A 19,701-nucleotide genomic window follows, 5' to 3' on the forward strand; every position below is an offset into this window, starting at 1 on the left:
TTGAATTGGCACACTTAAATGGAAAGCGGTCTTTATTAGTGTTATTAATTATGGTGCTTTTCCTGCTATGACATGTTAAAACATCTATGGGAACTAATGACAGCAGAAACAAAAAATGTGTTGACATTCACAGAAACTAAGGCAACACCTGCCAAGGGGAAGTGCTTTTGTCTGTGTGACAGAAAGGAGAGGCACAGTTAACTACTGGAGTTGTGCCTCTACACCTCTTATATCAATACAAAGGGAATTTTTACAAACAAACAAAGAGAACAGGTATGTTCGATTGTCCTGACAATGGCTCTACCCTACCAGATATCTGGTAGGCGACGCTATCAACAAAGAGCACCATAAGATCGAAAGTTTGACGCAACACAGGAACAATATCAACCACAGTATACGCCGTAACATCTCAATTTGAACTCTAACCACCAAATAAAATCCCAGCAAGCCTCAAAGCAGAGTCTCTAATCAATGAAGACGAGGACAGAGAGAGGGCTGTGCAGCGGGTCCAGATGGGCGAGAAGCCATTATTATTTTCATTCATAGAAGAGGAGAGAAAGTCTGACCTCAAACCACCGAGATGTGTCTCTGAGTATTTCTGACACTGCTTGCCTCTGCATATTACTCAGCCTACACACACACATACTCTTACACAAACAGAGTGAGAAAGAAAGGAGCGAATGACTAGACTAAACAGTTTACTCCTCTCAGACTGTTGCTGACAGATACACACACACACACACACACACACACACACAAACAGACACACAAATCAGAAGCAGAAACATCAGGGCACAAGAAACTCACCTTTGAAAGACATCCAGTTTCTACTGGTTAATGTCCCTCTGTATTTTCACCACAGTATTTCTAAACACGTGCCAATTCAATCCATAACCTTCTTACTCGTGTAAAGTCTGTCTGTCAGTCTCTCATGAGATTCATCACAGCGGGCAAGCTCTAGCTGGCTTAGCAGCAGCAGATGTAAGAGCAGAACAGCATGAAGTATGATAGGCCACACATACTGTATACATGTATGCAGAGATAGTGGGAGAGAGAGTGGCAGAGACGGTTCATTAACACTCCCTGTTTGAACAGGTGTCTGACAAGCATGGGTGTGTGTGTGTCTGTGTGTGTGTGTGTGTGTGTGTGTCTGTGTCTGATTCTGTGGTAGCCGTCACTCCTCACCACAACCTGTAAAAATGTTAAACCTGCTTCTCTGAAACTGATGTGTCCACAGATTCTAACTGAAGGATTTTAGTGTTTGTGTAGACTGTTTCATATTTCCCCCAGACAGAGCGATGATGTGAGCGTGTCAAATGACATTATGTCAAAAGACTGGCCACCACTATTCCAACCCACAGGAATACTTTAAGTGATGGTAACCCTTTTTTATTATTTAAAAACTCATTTTCCATGCCCAAAAATGTATCAGTTCATTGATTCACAACCTCTGCAGTTGATTTGCAGACATTGTTGCAGGAGTCCTGTTAATGCAATAACATGTTGTACACAAAATATTAATAAAACCATTGATTGCTTTTGATATACTTGTAGTTAGTAAGATTTTCTCCCACATTATAAATTCAAATATTATGTCGTGGACTCACTACAGTGACTGGTGATGGAAGGAAATTCAGAAAACGTAAGTAACTTACACATACATAGGTCTGATCATTATATTCCTGTGTACACACATACTATGACCTATCAAACTCTCTTATAACTATTGCCTCTGATGCTGCTCTAATCACACAGATCTCTCACACTTAATTGGGAATTTATGTTTCCGGGATCTTTTGTAGAACTGGCTCTTCTTTCTAATGGAAAAAGAGGTTCTGTAATTATGACCAAAGATATAATCACAAGTGCTACATCCATAGAGACCTGCTAGATCCAGATGTCATGGTAGAATGAGGTCTATGTTTGAATTGTATTTTCCAAGTTACACATCGCTCTACATTTGTGCTGATATAAGTTTATGTTATTGACCTGCAATGGTTTCATCTTTTTAGGCACTAATGGTTTGTTCAACATCACAATCAAAATCTTTGTTCCACACCATCTGGCAATTTTTCTTTCTAACGTTATCAAAGTTTACTTTATCATGCATCATTTGCTGAATACCAAAAGCTTCACTCCAGCTGTTTGTACGCAGGCTACGAGTCTCAAGTTCAAATTGTTCTTCAGTCTTGAGGGTCAAAGTTGAAATCTGCACCTGTGCTCAAGGCTAAACAACTGTACCTGCCTCAAACTAAAAATACCTGAAAGCACACACACAAACTCTCCATGTGTTTCTGGCAGTACAGATGTGGCTTAGGGCATTGCCTCCTTTTCATTCATCCTATTGTTTGGTTTCCATTCACAGAGAAACAAAGACTTAAAATCTTTTATACACACCCAGATTAAAATGGCAACATGGACTTGTTGTTTTTACAATTACCGCTGAATAGGCAAGAACTTTCTTTTAAGTCATCTGCATTCAGAAGCTTTTTAAAGAAATCAAAACAGGGCTCCCATCATTTATGAGCAGTGAGTAGATTCCCACCGCTCAGTCTTTATTCAACGAGTGCAATTCAGTGTCGGAAACAATCAGACATCAATCAGTAAGAATGACAGCTTCCATTTAGGTGTACTCAATGGGGGAACAGACACATATCTTGTGGGATACTGAACTCCTTGATAAGTTAAATTCTTCTTTTGGGCACAGTATATTGTACACAACTTTTGCTCTTGATCACAGATATTGAAACTAAGTTCACAAGCTGAAAACAGGCTGATGGCTACAGTTAATGCACAGAAATGGCAATCTTACGCTGCCCTGGTCTGCTCTGTCAATCTACACAAGGCATTAATGGTGAGTATTTGGAGGATCCGAGGGTTGGTTTAACACATAAATGGGGGAAAAGTTCAAAAGGGAACGTTTAAAGTAATATATTTGCTGGAAATAAAATACCATTTAAGGAATCAAAATTATTTAAAATAAATGTAAACACCACTTCAGATACCTCAGAGCTCCTGTAAATTGGTATTTTTCTGTCCAATTGCATTATAGGGAACAATCTTAAACATCGACATTTGAAAAAGGGGGGGGGGAAATATTTGACCCATCATATTTATACTGTTAACAGTCAATAGCAAAACATAAAGGGATCCCCAAACCTGATTTATGGTCTTTTTTGTTGACCGGTGAAATCACCAAATACTATTGGACTACATTTCAAAAGACACAGTTCAATTAATCAAGATATAAAAGTTGGTCTTGACTATTTGAACGGCCACATTGGAAGGTTAAGGTATCAGAGTACTGATCCATGCCAGGAAATGAACGTGGATAAGGTTAACAACAAAACGTTGTCAGAAAGGGTAATTTGCTTTTGATTCTGAATGGCCGAAATACTTTTAAATTAGATCAAATTCATATATTTTGGGTTAAGGACTGAATGCCTGTGCGTACTACTACTGTGAGAATAGTCTGTTATGAGATTAAAAAAAAAGTTTTATTCATAAATCCAGAAAGGGGTCCGAATCAGGAGTCAGTAAAAGTTTTGTTTTCAAACTCAAGATTTGGATGGGTGAAAATACAAATCTGGTCCTAGGATAGCGAAGCTTATGAAACTACAAGAAAGTTAACAAAGTAACACTACTGCCCTCTGCTGACTAACTTCCCACTTCCAAACTTGTGCATTCTTCACATTTATCCTCAGCTTGGAGAAACATAGTGGTCACAAGAATGGCTTTAAAAAAAATTCCAGATGAACTAGTTCTATAATACTGTGTAAATGTTTTCTCCTAGAAGAGAGAAAGAATATAACTCAAACCATAACTAGTCTTGAAATAGTGTAGCTGAAATGTAACTACTGTACTTGAACTGTCTTCAAAGATGTCTTTCTTGTTTGCTATGTCTGAAAGGGATGGGACCATTGAGGCGGATTTTAAATCAGATTCTATGTGCGTATTGACTTCATCTTCTCCTCACAGGGAGGGCAGAGCAATATTAGACGAGATTAAACCAAGGAGACATCTACATCTAAACCTCCATGTGCTGTGCTCTCCTCTTGTTGTGCTGGTGCTTGGTGAGTCCATACTTGAAGAACTCATAGACCGACCAGCTGATGGCTGTGGAGGGCATCTGGTAGATGACCCTCGCCTGGGCTCCCTTGAAGAAGCCCTGCAGGCCGCCCAGCCTGTACACTGTCCGGAAGGCATGGGCCAGGCCTGATATTTGTCTGTGGGCTTGACCTTGGCCCTTGCCGGGGCCTTGGCCGGAAGACAGGGAGCCGAGGGTTAGAGACTCCTGGGTGTTGAGCAGGGTCTTGCAGACGTCCAGAGGTGTGGTGGCCGCAGCCGCAATGGCTCCAGCCAAAGCTCCGGACAACATGTGGGATGATGGATTGTACTGTCTGTGGGGGTTGAGCAGCTCCTGAAGGTACTCGTAGGTCATGAAGTGCAGCGCCTGGAAGGGCACGTTCATGGTGAGCTGGGTGGTGTAGCTGCGGTAGAACGCAGCAGGGCCCTCTTTCTGCCACACGGCGCGTACACAGTCCAACACGCCGCGGTAGGGTGAATTATACATCTGCATGCGCTGCTTCACAACTAGGAAGACGTGGGTGGATGTATTGATGGAAGAGAAGGCCAAATGTGTCCAGGGTTGGCAGTGGAAAGGGGACAAAGATTGAAAAGAAGAAAAAAGTGAGCTATTACCTGCAGTAGAGCAGACATTTATTTCTAATAAACACACATAAAGATGTAGTGCGTCATGTTGAGAGCATTTGCTGAGGCAGCTGCACCCCATCTAACAGCTGCACATGGGGACTCTGACCAGTGTCCTTCTACTGACAAGTTTGGGCAGGTGGACTAGAGGCAGCTGTGAAAGCCAATATGTGAGACTGCAGGCTTAAGGCCAACATGTGAAGATGGCTGGCCCAGGCGTGGCACCTGTAAGTTTCTTCACTGAAATGTCTGTATGGTAAACCTTTGTTATGAGCGACAAAATATCTTAATACCCAATTCTGTGGTCAAATGGTATTTTACTGTAAAATGTTGCCCTTACCTTCAGCTGGGTTCATGACTGCATCATGAAGCAGAGTGGCCACACACCCAGCTGTTCCTGCAACAAACACACCTCAGAAATCACTTACACATTGAAATAAATCATGAAGATAACACAAGGAAAATAGAAGAGATGAAGAGATTGCGGCAAAGAGGGATATAATGGGAAGGAAAAAGCCTTTTCACTTGCAGCAGTAAGAACCATTTGGATCTTGTCACAGCCTTCAGTGCACTTCTCGTAAAAGCACATGTCCAATGCTCAAAATAATAAATCATAGCAGAATTGGCGCATATTCAGCAAATTGCACAGGTGTAACCTAGAGATCACGCTGGCCGAATTCAGGAAGGCCAAACCTGAGCAAAGACAGACACCTAGTGGACAAGGTGGTTCACTGCGCCTTTCAAAGGACATTTAAACCAAACCATTAACTTGAAAAGACAGGATGAACAGAGGAGAGAGCTGATAAGATGGGAGAAAGATGACTTACCAAGCCTCCCACTAAACTGGAAAAGAAGGAGGAGAGAGAGAGTAGGGAGAACAAGGAATAAGGAAATGGTTGACATTCAGAGCAAGGTTTCTAAAATTAATCTCTTTCTATCCTGTCGGCGAGGTGACTTTGCTGAACTTGACCCAAATAAGACAAACTGTTTAACTGTCCGACAAACGAGCAAAAGATCGACAACTGACCCTGACGCTTCCTTACAGTGTGTGACTGTGGCTATGAAAAGCCAATTTGATGGCCTACCATTTTAGGTCTGGTCAGGGCTTGTCTACTCTATACCCGGATGAGGCTGAGTCAGCAGCTTCATAGAAATCCCCCTGATGTAGCTTGGCATTAGAGTCGGACGAGTTGGACGAGTTCTACATATGAACCTATATTATGGCGATCTCAAAGTCAAGGTAGCCACACACGATCTGCACATTTACGGTATATGTCACTGTTAATTAGTGTATATGTATGTTTTATGGTACCATTAGCCAAATGACTGTTAGCCCCTGGGTGAATGACATCACTTAGAGTCTTTTTGAGTTTCTCATAGCAGGCAAAATAGAGGGCATGGGCAGGTCCCGCCCCAATTGCTGTTGCATTCAGCCCTCTCATTGGCCGCCAGACTCCCTCTGTGGCTACGATCCGGCGAAGGGCATCCATCACGTTCCTGTAGCGGGCTGCGGGGTCGGGCTGGAGGCTCTGCATTCGTGTCTGGAAAAGAGGAAGAAGTGCAAAGTTCCAAGTCAACAGTGTCCCTTCTCACCCACCAGGGCTAGGTATTAAGTTTACAAATGTATTCGATGTATTTGACCTGAATTTGATATAAAAACAGAATGCAATGCATAATTTAAATCTCACCATATGTCTGCCTAATACAGTAAAGAATAGCACAGCAGCGAAGAGAGCCCTGAATAGACTGCAGTGTGAATAAAGGGTCAAATAGGGGAAATGAGGTGTTTGACATTGTATGTGGGGTGTGTTGGTCTACATGCATAGTTGAATAGAAGGAAGTATGGAGTTACAAGCACCAAGGTCACAAGGGGACATAAGCTGACTTCCTGTAAGCCTCTTTTCCCACTGACCCTGAAGCACACCTTTCTCTTCTCTTCCTCTCAACACACACACATGCACAGAGATAAACGACAGATTATATAAACAATATCTAAAAAGGACAAGTGCAAAGAATCGAGCCTCCAGTCCCCTGCGATTGGGTATTAGAGAGGGTTGCCTGGGGACAGACTGGGTGAGTGGGTCTGCCTCTGAGGAACCAACATCGACATAATCCCTGAATACCAAACTTCCAGCTGAATGGACAAACTTACTCCCCACTGTGTGTATGTGCATGTAGTGCTCCAGCAAAGCATAAACATGGCCGGATGTCAGTCTATACTGCAGCTGTGGAATGCAGGGCTCCAAAAAAGAGCTAGCTAAAATACGAGTATATGTGTCAAATTACTTCACACCTGGCACCCAACCCAACTGCACAGCTCTTGGTATGAAAGTGAAAGAGTGTAATCTGAATACTGGTTCCTCGTTCATGGATGCCCCCATACAAACGCATGCATGGACGTCTTGCATGTAACAGCTATGTGTCTGGTGTGTTCATCTATAGTTTGTTTGCACACCTTGAAAGCAGTGACCTTTGTACTTAATGCAATCACTAAACAGACCACAGACTAACATGGGTTTCTTTCAATGACAAATTCCATTCGTGTTCGCTGTGCAGTATCTGACAGACTTCCAAATGCAACACGCTTTCTTTAAATCCACAACCAATTACTGGGATTTGGGATACATTGCAGGCGAGCGGCAGTCTTCTACACTATAATTACTCTACAATCTCTTAAGTGAGGAGCTTATCGTACGGGAGGAAAAGTCTTTATTTAGCGTAGAGGAAAACCTCTCAATAAAAAAAAAAAAGATACATGTTGGAGGCTTCTCAAATATATTTTTTTTCTGTTTCGTGCAAATATTCATTCATCTGCATAAATGTGTGGCTTTTTCTGTGCAGCAGACTCTTGTAGACGTTATGCTGAGTCACAGTGACCCAAATCTCCTGCGGCTTGTTTAGAAAGACGTTGACATCCAATAGCGGTGTAGTGGTGTCGCACACGAGAAGGCTCTGTAAACACTGGTCTTGTCGAGGTTCAGGGATGCACCAGAGTTAGACTACAGGTGGAAGAGACATGGATGAAGCATGGGCCTATGAACAGCTTTTCTGACACGGACAGCTGACTATACTAAGCTCATTGTCCCTCGGCCCATCTCTCTAACCCTGCGCCTGTGTTACACAATGATCACAACTGCAGGACCACAACTAGCTGACCTCTTGGAGCAATAGGTCCTGCAGCTATGATTAAGTTAAAAAAAAAAACACACACAATAAAACTTAACTGGTATGTAACAAAAGAAGACCACATGATAAGAGCTGGCCCTGTGAAGTTACATGACTCAACATGTGATCAAAAGACCTTTGCAAACAGTTACTTAACGGTGTGTGAAGCTGAAGCAGCAGGCCTGCTGTCAGACTGTATGAAACCGTGTGCTGCAAGAGTAACAGACGCCCTACTGCGGCCCGGAAGGGACAAATTGCCTCAAAACTGCAGTGTAGTGAATTTATATGTGCCTCATAATAAAAGTGGCACACAGGACGTAAGCTCCTAGAAACAACACCAACCAACCAACCCGTTGTTTATGTAAACAGAGAACAGCTTTGCTCTCACTCAACTGTTGTTGCAGGATTTAATAACAGCTTCCTCTCGTTAGCTAACGCTACTTACTGAATGACTTCACTAATAACGTGTTTCCGATGTACTTAACACACATAAACCGTACACATTACGTAACATTACACCCCCCTGAGACTCTGACAGCACAGCGGATTTGATGATGTTTGAACAGTTTTGCGCAAAACGACCAAATGGACCCCAGTGTGTGTGTGTGTGTGTGTGTGTGTGTGTGTGACCCTGCCTAAAGGTTGTCATAACAACTAGCCAGCAGCTAACGTTAGTCGCGCTTAACTACTATACTATACTAGCATGCTAACGAGTTAGCTCGTAGGGGGGGGGCTGCAGCTAACCGAGCCGACTGACCTTGTCCTCACAGCAGTCAGCCCTGCAGCGTGTGGAGCTAATAGGCTATGCTAACAAACACGTTGACCACACTAATAATAATAATAATAATAATAATAATATCCGCGGAACATAAGCGGAGGCACCAAACATTCAGTAATAAAAGTGGTGGTGTTCGGCTGGTTAGCCACTGAGCTATGCTACCTTGACACAGTCGATGGGGAACATGAGGCAGTGCTCCATGATCCCGGCCACGGCTCCGGCCAACATGTGGGTGCTAGTGGAGGCTCCCTGTGGCAAACCCTCATAGTCTGGTTCAGAGTCCTCTGTTTGTGCATCCTGTGCACTGCGGATACATTCAACAGTCTGTAGCTCCGTTTCCCCTCCGATCCGGGGCGACAGGCTCCCCACGATAGTTTCCGAAACTCCCCAGAATCTGCCCCCCAGCCATCGAACTTCTGCCCCGGCAGATGCACCAGCAACTCCGGGATCATTGCCTGTAGTCTCCGCTGTCATCCGACGCCTCCTTACAAATCCATCTGCTTCCATGAGAAACCAGGTAGTGTTGGGGCACGCAGACACGGCGTCTTGTAGGTGACTTCAGTCTTTTTAAGTTTTCACATTCCCCTGGGGTAGTTTCACAGCCTCTTGCCTGCTACACCATTCCCTCCCCGCCTCTATGCTTCCCAGGCAGAGCCAAGCACGGGAGGCCGTGGCGGACAAATAACACACACCGAGCCCCCACCACAGGGCCGCGATGAGGAAGTCATCTCTGATTGGTCGCTGGAGCCAAGTCTTCTCGCGTCATTGGTCGATGGACGTGTCACTCATTGCTGCATTTTGGTGAAGACTGCAAACCCCGTCATGTGGCACTTGACATGGAGTATCGCAACACGTTAAGTGCATCTGTAAAAGACACTGCTTAAGAGCATATTGATCTTGTATGCACACTGTATGTGTTCAGTTTAATTTGTTGAGCTACAGATCTAAGCTAATAAATGAATTCATCAACTAATTCATGTGTAGTCAGCCATGGGTGAAATCAGGGTTATGTATGTTCAATGTTGAATAACAACAACTGTGTTACATAAACATAAAAGTTTATGTAAATGTCCACCTGTGATTCAGCCCACTGATTTTCATACCAATGGTCTCGTTAAGTGGTTAGCTTATTTGCTTATCTTGGCACCACATAAGTTAAAATGTGCTGTAGTATTCTGTGTGCATTTTATTTAAAAAGTAGTCTTGTAGATCCCATTAACCTGGTAAACTTGTGCAAAAAAGGCTTAATTTACATTTTAAACCAGAATTCTAAATTATAACTAGTAACGTGCCACAGCAGGTTAAAATAAATTAGATTTAAATAAAAACATTTTATGTTAATAAGCAAACAGCACATCATGTTTGCACTATCAATTATACTTTGAAGAGTTTAATCTATGAATCTAAAAAAGAAGAAGAAAGAATATGTTCTAAAATTTCCCTTCACGGTATCCAGAAAACATGTTTTTTATGTTGATCAAGTAATAGATTTCTAGAAGTTGTTTCAGTAGTAGATTGCTCGTCACACTCCTTAAACAGACATTTCTCCACATCACAGTGTTTAGGCTCTTTCTTGTGCTGCAGGCATTCAAATACATTCATCTGTTCATTCATTAATCCACACAGGCTACCCAAGTATAACACATTACACCTCAAATCATTTTTATTTATTGTCACTGAACTTTTTATTCAGGAAACACGACGTAGTCAATTCAATGCTTCAAAGTCTGTACGTGTCTCTCTATTCATTTTGTTTTCCCCTTCAGCCAAATGGCACCCCCCTTTGAATAACAACGTACTTACTCATCATGGGTAAACATTCAGTAGACAGTAAAGTAAACCTCTTAAGACGCTCACAAATGTTTTTTCTTTTCTTTACTGTGACACCTTTTTTGATCTGCTAAGACAGTAGCTTATATTTCATAATTATGAATGCTTGGAGCTGTCAGGAACGTCTCCAGGCCTATCATCTACACCAGTGAACCTCTCTGCCTTAGAGGAAAAGGAGCACATTTTTCCCCCCAGAAAATGAGGTAATCGTGTTTTGGTGCGGCACTGTTATAACATAATTGAATTTTATCCTTTATTGCCAGGGAGAGCCTTCAAGGGCCGCAGTGTTGAATTTCTGCCGACAAAGGGGAATGAAGTGTTAATTTCTGCTTACAAGAACAAAATCTCCTACTTCTGATCTAGTTATGGTTGATTGGCTGTTGTCCGCAGACGTTCCTTAAAGGAAAACCAAGCAGACAGCAAATAAGGATCATTTCTCTTCCCTGAAACTAATGCTACTCTAATACACCGAGGGAGAGGCATGTTAGGTCTAACGGGAAACTCTAGATCGCCATAGCACCTCATTTCATTCCCTCTGCCCAGAGAGTGCACAATCTATATAAGCCTCAGGAATTATTTTACACTGTCTAAGCAAAACATAGTCAAAAATCCGCATTATATAGACAAGATGAGAAGATAACTTGGTTATTTTCTGCTGTGTTTGGTTGTTTTTATACCAATTAACACCCTTCCTTCCTTAGATCCCAATAGACAATCTCCTTCTCTGGCTCTGTCTACTCTCTGGACCACATATGATCTATGGCCTCTTATCTTATTAATGCATGGTAAGTGAACCACTAGGCCAATATGACATCTTCAACAGCAACACTAAGAAACAATTCTGTTTTAAGAGCTCATCTTAAAACTCTTAAGGTGGGCCCTTACTGTGAAATTACTTGAGCACAAACTCCCAAACCAACTAAGAAAGGATGTCTTGAACTGCCTTTTTCTGATTATTATATTTTTTCATAGATTTTGTGTGAAAACGCCCTTGCAAACAAGCCATATGTGCTCTGTGGGGTTAATGTATTTCAAACACAAACATTTTGGTCACATTGTATTGTGACATCTCAAGATCTGGACAGAGTCTGTGTCAGAAACTCTTCAATTAATACAGTCAGTGAAGGAATTTATTCAGAACCTGGTTGGGCCATCTCTGAGCTGCAATATCGAAACATTTGACACTACACACACACACACACACACACACACACACACACACACACACACACACACACACACACACACACACACACAAACACACTGTGCAAATATGGTGTGAAATGGGTAAATAGGTTTTGACTGACCTCACTGTTTATGATGCAAATTTGAAGTTGTTATGAACAGTTTGTGGAAAACCATGCCAGTGATTGCAACTGGATTAAATGGAACAACTGCGCCACCCAGTGGACATCTGGAAAACGACAGGCTGATAGATAGATAGATAGATAGATAGATAGATAGATAGATAGATAGATAGATAGATAGATAGATAGATAGATAGATAGATAAAAAGATTGATAGTTAGGTATTTTTTCCTACCATTAAATGCATGAGTAGGTTTGTAACTTTTTCATTCCCCAAGGAAAATTACAATAAAAGAAGAGACAATAAATACAGACAATAAAAAAAAACTTTTGTTGTACAAGTTGTCTCTACTAACAAAAAGCAGAAAAACATTGGCACTACAATAATAGCAGAATTGTATTATAATGGTGTTATTACAGTCGTTGATCTCACAGGAAGCCCGGATCTACCTTAGGCGGTTCTAGGGGGGAGAGGGGAGGGACTGATGTGGGCTCCTGCCTCAAACTCCTACCATGGCTGCAGCGACGTGGACTGATCGAGGACGGAGGGCTGTGACTATTCTGGGGACAGTGACTAGATCCACATCCAGTCACTCCGCGTTAAAATCCCAGTATGACGCACTGGTCATCGGTGGAGGTGAGATCTGTGGAGTGTAGGGGGGAAAAAAGTGCAGAAAAACACAGGAGCTGTGCTACAGTGTAACAACCCGCGCCATACTTTGCAACATTGAAACAATGTTTAAAAAAAAAAAAAGGTTTTGCATAAGTCATTAGTGAGAGTTTCTTGCACTCACTCACTTTTTTAAGACTCCTGGGAAAAATGATTCGACTCTTTCTCTTTGCTGTGTGTGCAATTGTTTTGCAGGAGAGAGTTTACACGTTTCATCTTTGGTCTCAGACTTTGGCTGTAAAAAATACTAGAGAGCAGCTGGACTTGTTACAGTGAAGCTGAATTCTAGAATTTAAAGTCATTTCTATGAGGAATTTACATTTTTAGGGCAACTGTCTGACACGTTTTATTTGTCATTGCAGGACACAATGGACTGGTGGCAGTAAGTTCATGCATTTGTTTCCCAACACCTACATACAGTGTATACATTATATGGTTCAGCAGGGCCTTCCATGCAACATATTGAACTCATGAACTGATAGCACTTTAACATCATTGGACTATGCATTTTATGGGTGTTTTTGCACTTTGGCACTGCTATTTGCTTGACTTACTGTTGCAATTTTGTATTGTGACACTCAACAGGGTAAAGGTGATGTAAGGTGTTGTGTGTTTGGTGTGTGTAGGCTGCCTATCTTCAGAAGGGAGGACTTAAGACAGCAGTGCTGGAACGCAGACATGTGCTGGGAGGAGCAGCTGTTTCAGAGGAAATCTTTCCAGGTAGGGTGGCCTCTGGCTGGGCATACAATCCTGGCTCAACCCAGGTCATAAAGGATTGGTCCACCAAAGTTTCACTGCAAAAAAACAAACACAGAATCTTGCTTACCCCTTACAGTATCCCAGTGTACGGACACTGGTAAACTGGAATCATTGTCCAACTAACAAATAGAAAACTACTAAAACTGCAGAAAAATCACAGAAAAATCTGAATGGTTTGATACCTTTTTTATGCAATCTGGGTAATGAATGAATGCTAAATTAACATGATCAGAAAGAAATGTACTTCACATTTTGTCCCTGTTGGAGTAACAATACTCAATACAATACTGTGTGCAGGTTTCCACTTCTCCAGGTGTTCCTACCTGCTCAGTTTATTAAGACCCCACATATATGCAGACTTGGAGCTCAAGGTAAACATAGCAAAGTGGTAAAATAAATGAATTCAGCTCATTTTGAGGAGCCTTAAGGCGACTGCTCCTGTTTGCTGCTCGTCATTTTTAATGTGCATATTTCTTCAGAAACATGGGCTGAAGGTGTACATGAGGGACCCCCATGCTTTCACCCCCATGTTGGAGGAGGGAGTAAAAGGTGCCCCACCGAGGTCTCTCACCCTGGGCTCAGATCTGGCCATGAACCTGAAGGAGATTGGCAAGTTCTCACAGAAGGATGCTAAGGTGATTTTAGCATTATGATAGACATAGTAAATTGTGCATTTACACTCCAGTACAAGAAGTATGAAATGAAAAAAACCTTTCACCAACTCTTTAGACATTTATTTCTCCACCTATGTTAAGTTATTCTGTCCTCTTTCTTATACAGTCCCACATCTCTACATTCATCCTCACACTCACCCATTTTTTAACATGTACCCAGGCTTTTCCAGATTTTGTTGCACACCTTGATAAGCTAGCAGGAGCTATCCACCCTCTCCTGGATGCTCCTCCTGTAGACATTCCAGGTGTTACAGCTGGATCACTGAGGAAGAGGCTGGCTGCAGCTAAAACCCTGATGCCTATTGTCAAATGTGGTGCGTTTGGTAGATGGCTGCATGCTTGAGAAATAAACTTTTATATTTTTGATGTCAGAATAACAAATAATTCACCATGTTCCCATTTTGTTTTCAGCAATAACTTAGTTAGTGATGAGTTGTTTTTGAATTTCAAGGTCTGAAACTGGGCAAAAACATTCCAGACTTTTACGAGATCATTACTGCGCCAATAATGAAGGTTTGTCATAGCTAACACAAAGTTTGGCATTAATTGCTGTTTTCTGTTGACCGCATCGTGACCAACTTGTGTTTTATGTCGTAGATCCTCAATCGGTGGTTTGAGTCGGAGCCACTGAGAGCAACACTGGCTACTGATGCTGTGATAGGAGCCATGACCAGTCCAAGTAACCCTGGTAGTGGGTGAGAGACATATTTTAGGTTTAATTGCAATGAATGATACACTGACCTCTCAAAAACACTGATTTTATGGTCTTCCCTTGAAGGTATGTGCTCTTGCATCATGTGATGGGAGAGTTGGATAAGGAGAAGGGAGCATGGGGTTATGTGGAGGGAGGCATGGGAGGCGTGTCTAAGGCTATTGCTAGTTCTGCACGATCCTATGGTGTAGACATTTTCACTGAGAAGGTAATGTGGTTTTGATTCATTATGTTGATGCAGTTTATTTGGAAGTTTAATAGCAACTCTATTCTAGGATCTGTGATTTGCTCTTTTGCAAACACAATGTTTATCCTTGGCAGGATGTGGAACAGGTCTTGGTTGGTTCAGATGGTGCTGCCAAGGGAGTGGTGCTAAAGGATGGCACAGAGATCCACAGTAAAGTTGTTTTATCAAACGCCACCCCATATGTTACCTTCAAGAAACTCACGCCACAGGTAATTAAGAAAAAATGGACACCACATGTAACCATGGCACTATACAATATGATTTATTCTGGCTTCCTGTTTTCATTAAAGGCTGCCCTTTCTCCAGAGTTCATCAAGGCCGTAGATCAGATTGACTACACCTCACCTGTTACCAAGATCAATGGTAAATCTGTTGTGTTTCTGAACCACAAATCATAATCTTTCATAAGCTGTTTTTTAGTTGTGTTTTGACGGCTGAAGATAAGGGATGCTTTTATTAATTGTATTAAGAACAAAAAAAAAAAAATCTTTCCACTGCTCAGATACAGTGAAGACCCTTTTCTCCTAAAAAGCTGCCTTAGAGAATAAGAATTTGTAGTAGTGTCACAGTAAGCCTGACATATGACTAGTCACAGGACTTATTTCAGTGTGAGCCTTGTTTCTCCAGCCATATATTTAAGATGTTTAGAAACCCTGCACTCTGTAGTCATACTTACGGTCTAATTATGACTAAACAATTACTTACACACTTTGTACACGCTGCAAGGAAGTGGGAAGATGACAACGGAGACTTGGCAATAAGACATAAACAGATGTAGTGTATCAGGAGGGATCAGCTCTTACTCCTCCACTATTATTATTATTACAGTGTAAGATTATGTCACTGCCTAAGTTGTTGGAACTGTAAACACAAGTTTCAATGTTATGGGTATTATAAAACTATGTAATGCAACTAAAAAGATGTTTAGAGTTATTCAGCTTCCTGTGCGGTGCAGCTTGTAGCTCCTGCTTGTTAATTACAGTCAGTCTGAGCTGTAGGGCTTTATTACTCAGGAGTGGTTCCTCCCAAATGATCCTTTACAGTGCATCGCTTCTTAGATTTAACTTACTCTGTTTTGTAGAATTTATTTTAGCCTTAGCTTTATGGTGCATGCACTGAGAGTTGCCCTAATTGAAATATTTAGAAAACTGAAACTGACATTTAAACGAAACACAATCTTAGAGCAGACGCGGATTCCATGTCATTTTCTTTGTTTTTACAGTGGCTGTGGACAAGCTACCAAACTTCCTAGCATCTCCGACACCAGACGATAAACCTGGACCCCACCACCAGTGCTCCATTCACCTCAACTGTGAAAGCGTGGAGGTACTGGAGACAGCATACAAAGAGGCCATGAATGGACGTCCCTCAGCAAAGTACATACATTTTTACACTCCTGAGACACACATAACGCTTTCTCTTAATTCCTCGTATACAGTAAGATTCAACAATTTGCACTAAGCAACTAATATTAAAAGTATATAAGAGCTAGTCATACAGTGCATTCCTCACTGTAGAGAATACAGGACAAAGTGGGCAGTATGCCAGATTAAGATCAACCTTGCAGCTTCAAAAAGTAGTATTTAGTATATGGTGGTTCCTCATATACACCTTTAGTCCACTTGTATGTGTATTATTATAATGTATATGTCTTAAAACTATAATACAATGTGCCTTTTATTAGATGTTTTCTCCACACAGTTATGTCAATATGATGCTCAAACAGACTGGGTTAGGATGTCCACATATTCTCATCTTGTAGATAACACTTGGCCTTGAATGAATAGACTTCTGAATATCAGTTAAAGTTTTGACCACTGACCATGTAACCTTTAACCAAAATAAATATCAGAAATCACTTGTATACAATTATGAATATTCAACGGTTGTTTCCTTAACCCCCTAAAATGTCTCCTTAAAAAAAAAGGTTAATCTTACATAATTTTATCTCCAGTTTTCATCAACAACTCAGCCACCCTTCACTCCCCACCATTTTGTCTCATCATGCCTGTGCATTCCTGTAGACCCATGCTGGAGATGACCATCCCATCTGTGTTGGATCCTACTCTTGCTCCCCCTGGCTGTCACGTGGTGTCACTGTTCACTCAATTCACCCCCTACCACATAGAAGGCAGGGAGTGGACTGACCAGGACAGAGAGGCCTTTGCAGACAATGGTAACACACACTGATCCAGGACTTCTTATAGTTCCAAGTATGCATTGCTGGTACATTTATCCTCAGGCACACAACTTCTAGCATTGCTTAGTTATTATGGAAAATGTTTAATTTTAATTTGTCCTTTTTAATATATGATATATCTATTCTGGAACTCCACTAGTGTATCTTTACGTGATTCACCGTTCAAAAACATCCTTATGTGTAGCCCGTCAGTTCATGTCTCCTGTCTTTTAAGGCCCCCCTCCAACTTTCTTCTGATTGGCCAACTTTTGCACGCATTTACCTCATTATTTGAAACTTTGGCCACATTTAATATAAACATCCAACATTGTAACTTTACGTAGATGACGAAAAATAAGTAAAATAGTTAATTGCTATTATATCTTGTATTTTATTTTTATTTAATTATTTTATTATCTATTGTGTTGTGCTGTATCTTGAGCTACAGTAACAAGTGAATTTGGGACCAATACAGAGTTTTAAGGAATGCCACCCTTTAAATGTATACTGATAAACCCTTTTCAGTGATAAAGCATGCATTTGTGTGTCTTTTTAGCATTTGCCTGGGTGGAACAATACGCCCCTGGTTTCAAAAAGTCGGTGGTGGGCAGAGACATCCTGACACCGCCTGACTTGGAGAGGATCTTTGGGCTCACTGGAGGGGTATATACTGCACGCTGTAGACACTGTAGAGCTGAGCAGCAATTTGAATATTGATTCACATCTGATTTGCTTGAAACAATCAACTTTTCACTGAACGAGGAAGTAATTTGTGACTGCTTCAGTGTTCTGTTGTTTCACAGGGACAGACTTGTTATACAAGCAGTTAATGGTTACAGACAGTTTTACCACAACCCATGAGTCAGAATCAAAGTTTATATTAACAGTGTAAAGTGACACCAACTCACTGAAGGATATCTGCTTCTGTTTCTGCATAGGACTTTAAAAGGGAGTCCTTAAACAGGCAGGCAACTATTCACATAATAACACAATTCTATCAAGAAACAAAAAGTAAAGTAAACATTTTGTTCTCGTTTTTTACAGAATATCTTCCATGGATCAATGTCACTGGACCAGCTCTACCTGGCACGACCTTTGCCCTCGCTCTCAGACTACCGCTCACCAATTAAAGGGCTATATCTGTGTGGCAGTGGCTGTCATCCAGGTTTGCTTTTACTGATAAACTTTCAGCTGAATATTGAATTGCTCAGCAGGATATTAAATTGCAAATGTGGCGTGGCTGCTTGTTGTGTATAGTGTAGTACAAGTAGAATCATTATGTTACATTGTCTAATTTTAGAAGAGCACAGTCAATAAACCTTTGGACCTTTGAATGAATTATTATCCTTGCTGCTGATGATAAGAACAAACTGACACACTATCTTTCGTTTGTAATCTTTAATGTTTGGTTTTTTTAGGTGGTGGTGTGATGGGTTCTCCCGGCTGGAACGCAGCGCTCACTGTCATGGCTGACCTGAAACGTCACTGAAACATCTGACAGCAACAGTGTGTGGTCCGCTCATCAGTCTCTTTTGTTTGATTTATGTGAATTTAACTGATTTGAGCCATAACACTAAACTCACTCCAACTATCTGTCTGATCAGCTGTGTCTCTATATTATGTAGTCATCCTGTTTGTTCTGAAAAGATCTGAAAAGGAAAAAAAGGGGGGTTAATTTTAATAATACAATTTACATGTGATATAAGAGACAAGGAGAGACTCAATAAAAGAGTCTTCCGGGCTCTTAATAGGCCCTCCATGTGGAAAAACTGGATATCACTCCTGATTTTAAACACTAGTGCAATACTGCCACAAAAAACCCTGTTGTGACCCCACTTTTTAAGTCACAACACGTCATTAACATTGTAAACAAATGCATTTTATAATAACTGAAAATCACCAAGTATATGAAATTAAGTTTCAAAAATTGGAAAAAAAATGAACATTGTTCTCTGCTCTGAAACATTGTGGGCGTGTCTGATGGAGTCAGAAATGAACTCAAACTGTAATGATGGAAATGATGCAGAGTGGTACTTTTTACAACTTTGTATGAATAAATTCAAATTAATTTAAGCAGTTGTGTTTTATTTTGTTCAAACTGATTGTTGGTGTGGGATTAATGTGACATTTTAGGGACAGGCTGTGTTTGATTCAAGTGTCCCAGTTAGTATCAGGACCCTGAAACTAAAGCAGCTACATGGAATCCAGTCATTCATTTTATTATTTACACCTGTGCTTTTGTTACTGTGACCTATTTATCCACAGGACACTTTTGACTATTCAGTGTAAATTACTGTTAGAATGAAGTTAATGTTAAATGACTGTAGCTTAATGGGTTTTCTACAAGATCAGTACTTTGATAGACAACCATTACTTTAATATCTATTTTATTGAGAAGGCTAGTTCAAGGACTAACATAATTGTGCATCTATCTAGCATGACAGAAAATACCTTACAAACCAAAAAGACTCAGAATTATTTACAAGCTTCGTTGCGGTCCTTGTTTATAATAATTTTTAAATTTAGGTTTGACTGAAAGCTCCATGAGAAATCTAGTTAGTGGATCTTGATGCACAAATTGTAGAAAGTGTACCTTGTTATGTTCAAGTGTGTGTGGAATTCCTATATTCTTGTGTATTGTATTAATTGTAATAAATATCCAGAATCATA

General features: G+C 41.0%; 2 protein-coding genes across 2 annotated transcripts; one reads left to right on the plus strand and one right to left on the minus strand.

Moving 5' to 3' along the window:
* Nucleotides 1–2,511: 2,511 nt before the first annotated feature.
* slc25a28 (solute carrier family 25 member 28) lies at nt 2,512–9,344 on the minus strand. The gene is made up of 4 exons (XM_051426669.1): nt 8,816–9,344; nt 6,023–6,251; nt 5,051–5,107; nt 2,512–4,593 (listed from the first exon to the last, which is right to left on the minus strand). Exons 1-4 carry the CDS (start codon nt 9,158–9,160, stop codon nt 4,028–4,030), a joined length of 1,197 nt encoding a protein of 398 aa, XP_051282629.1. The 5' UTR covers nt 9,161–9,344; the 3' UTR covers nt 2,512–4,027.
* Nucleotides 9,345–12,262: 2,918 nt separating this feature from the next.
* pyroxd2 (pyridine nucleotide-disulphide oxidoreductase domain 2) lies at nt 12,263–19,104 on the plus strand. The gene is made up of 16 exons (XM_051426639.1): nt 12,263–12,427; nt 12,823–12,842; nt 13,087–13,180; nt 13,517–13,590; nt 13,699–13,854; nt 14,054–14,207; nt 14,345–14,406; nt 14,491–14,588; nt 14,672–14,813; nt 14,927–15,061; nt 15,143–15,215; nt 16,075–16,228; nt 16,877–17,028; nt 17,588–17,694; nt 18,076–18,196; nt 18,450–19,104. The coding sequence occupies exons 1-16, from the start codon at nt 12,304–12,306 to the stop codon at nt 18,518–18,520; spliced, it is 1,737 nt and encodes a 578-aa protein (XP_051282599.1). The 5' UTR covers nt 12,263–12,303; the 3' UTR covers nt 18,521–19,104.
* The last annotated feature ends 597 nt before the right edge of the window (nt 19,105–19,701 follow it).

Source organism: Dicentrarchus labrax, unplaced genomic scaffold, assembly GCF_905237075.1.
Source record: "Dicentrarchus labrax unplaced genomic scaffold, dlabrax2021, whole genome shotgun sequence".
Lineage (NCBI taxonomy): Eukaryota > Metazoa > Chordata > Actinopteri > Moronidae > Dicentrarchus > Dicentrarchus labrax.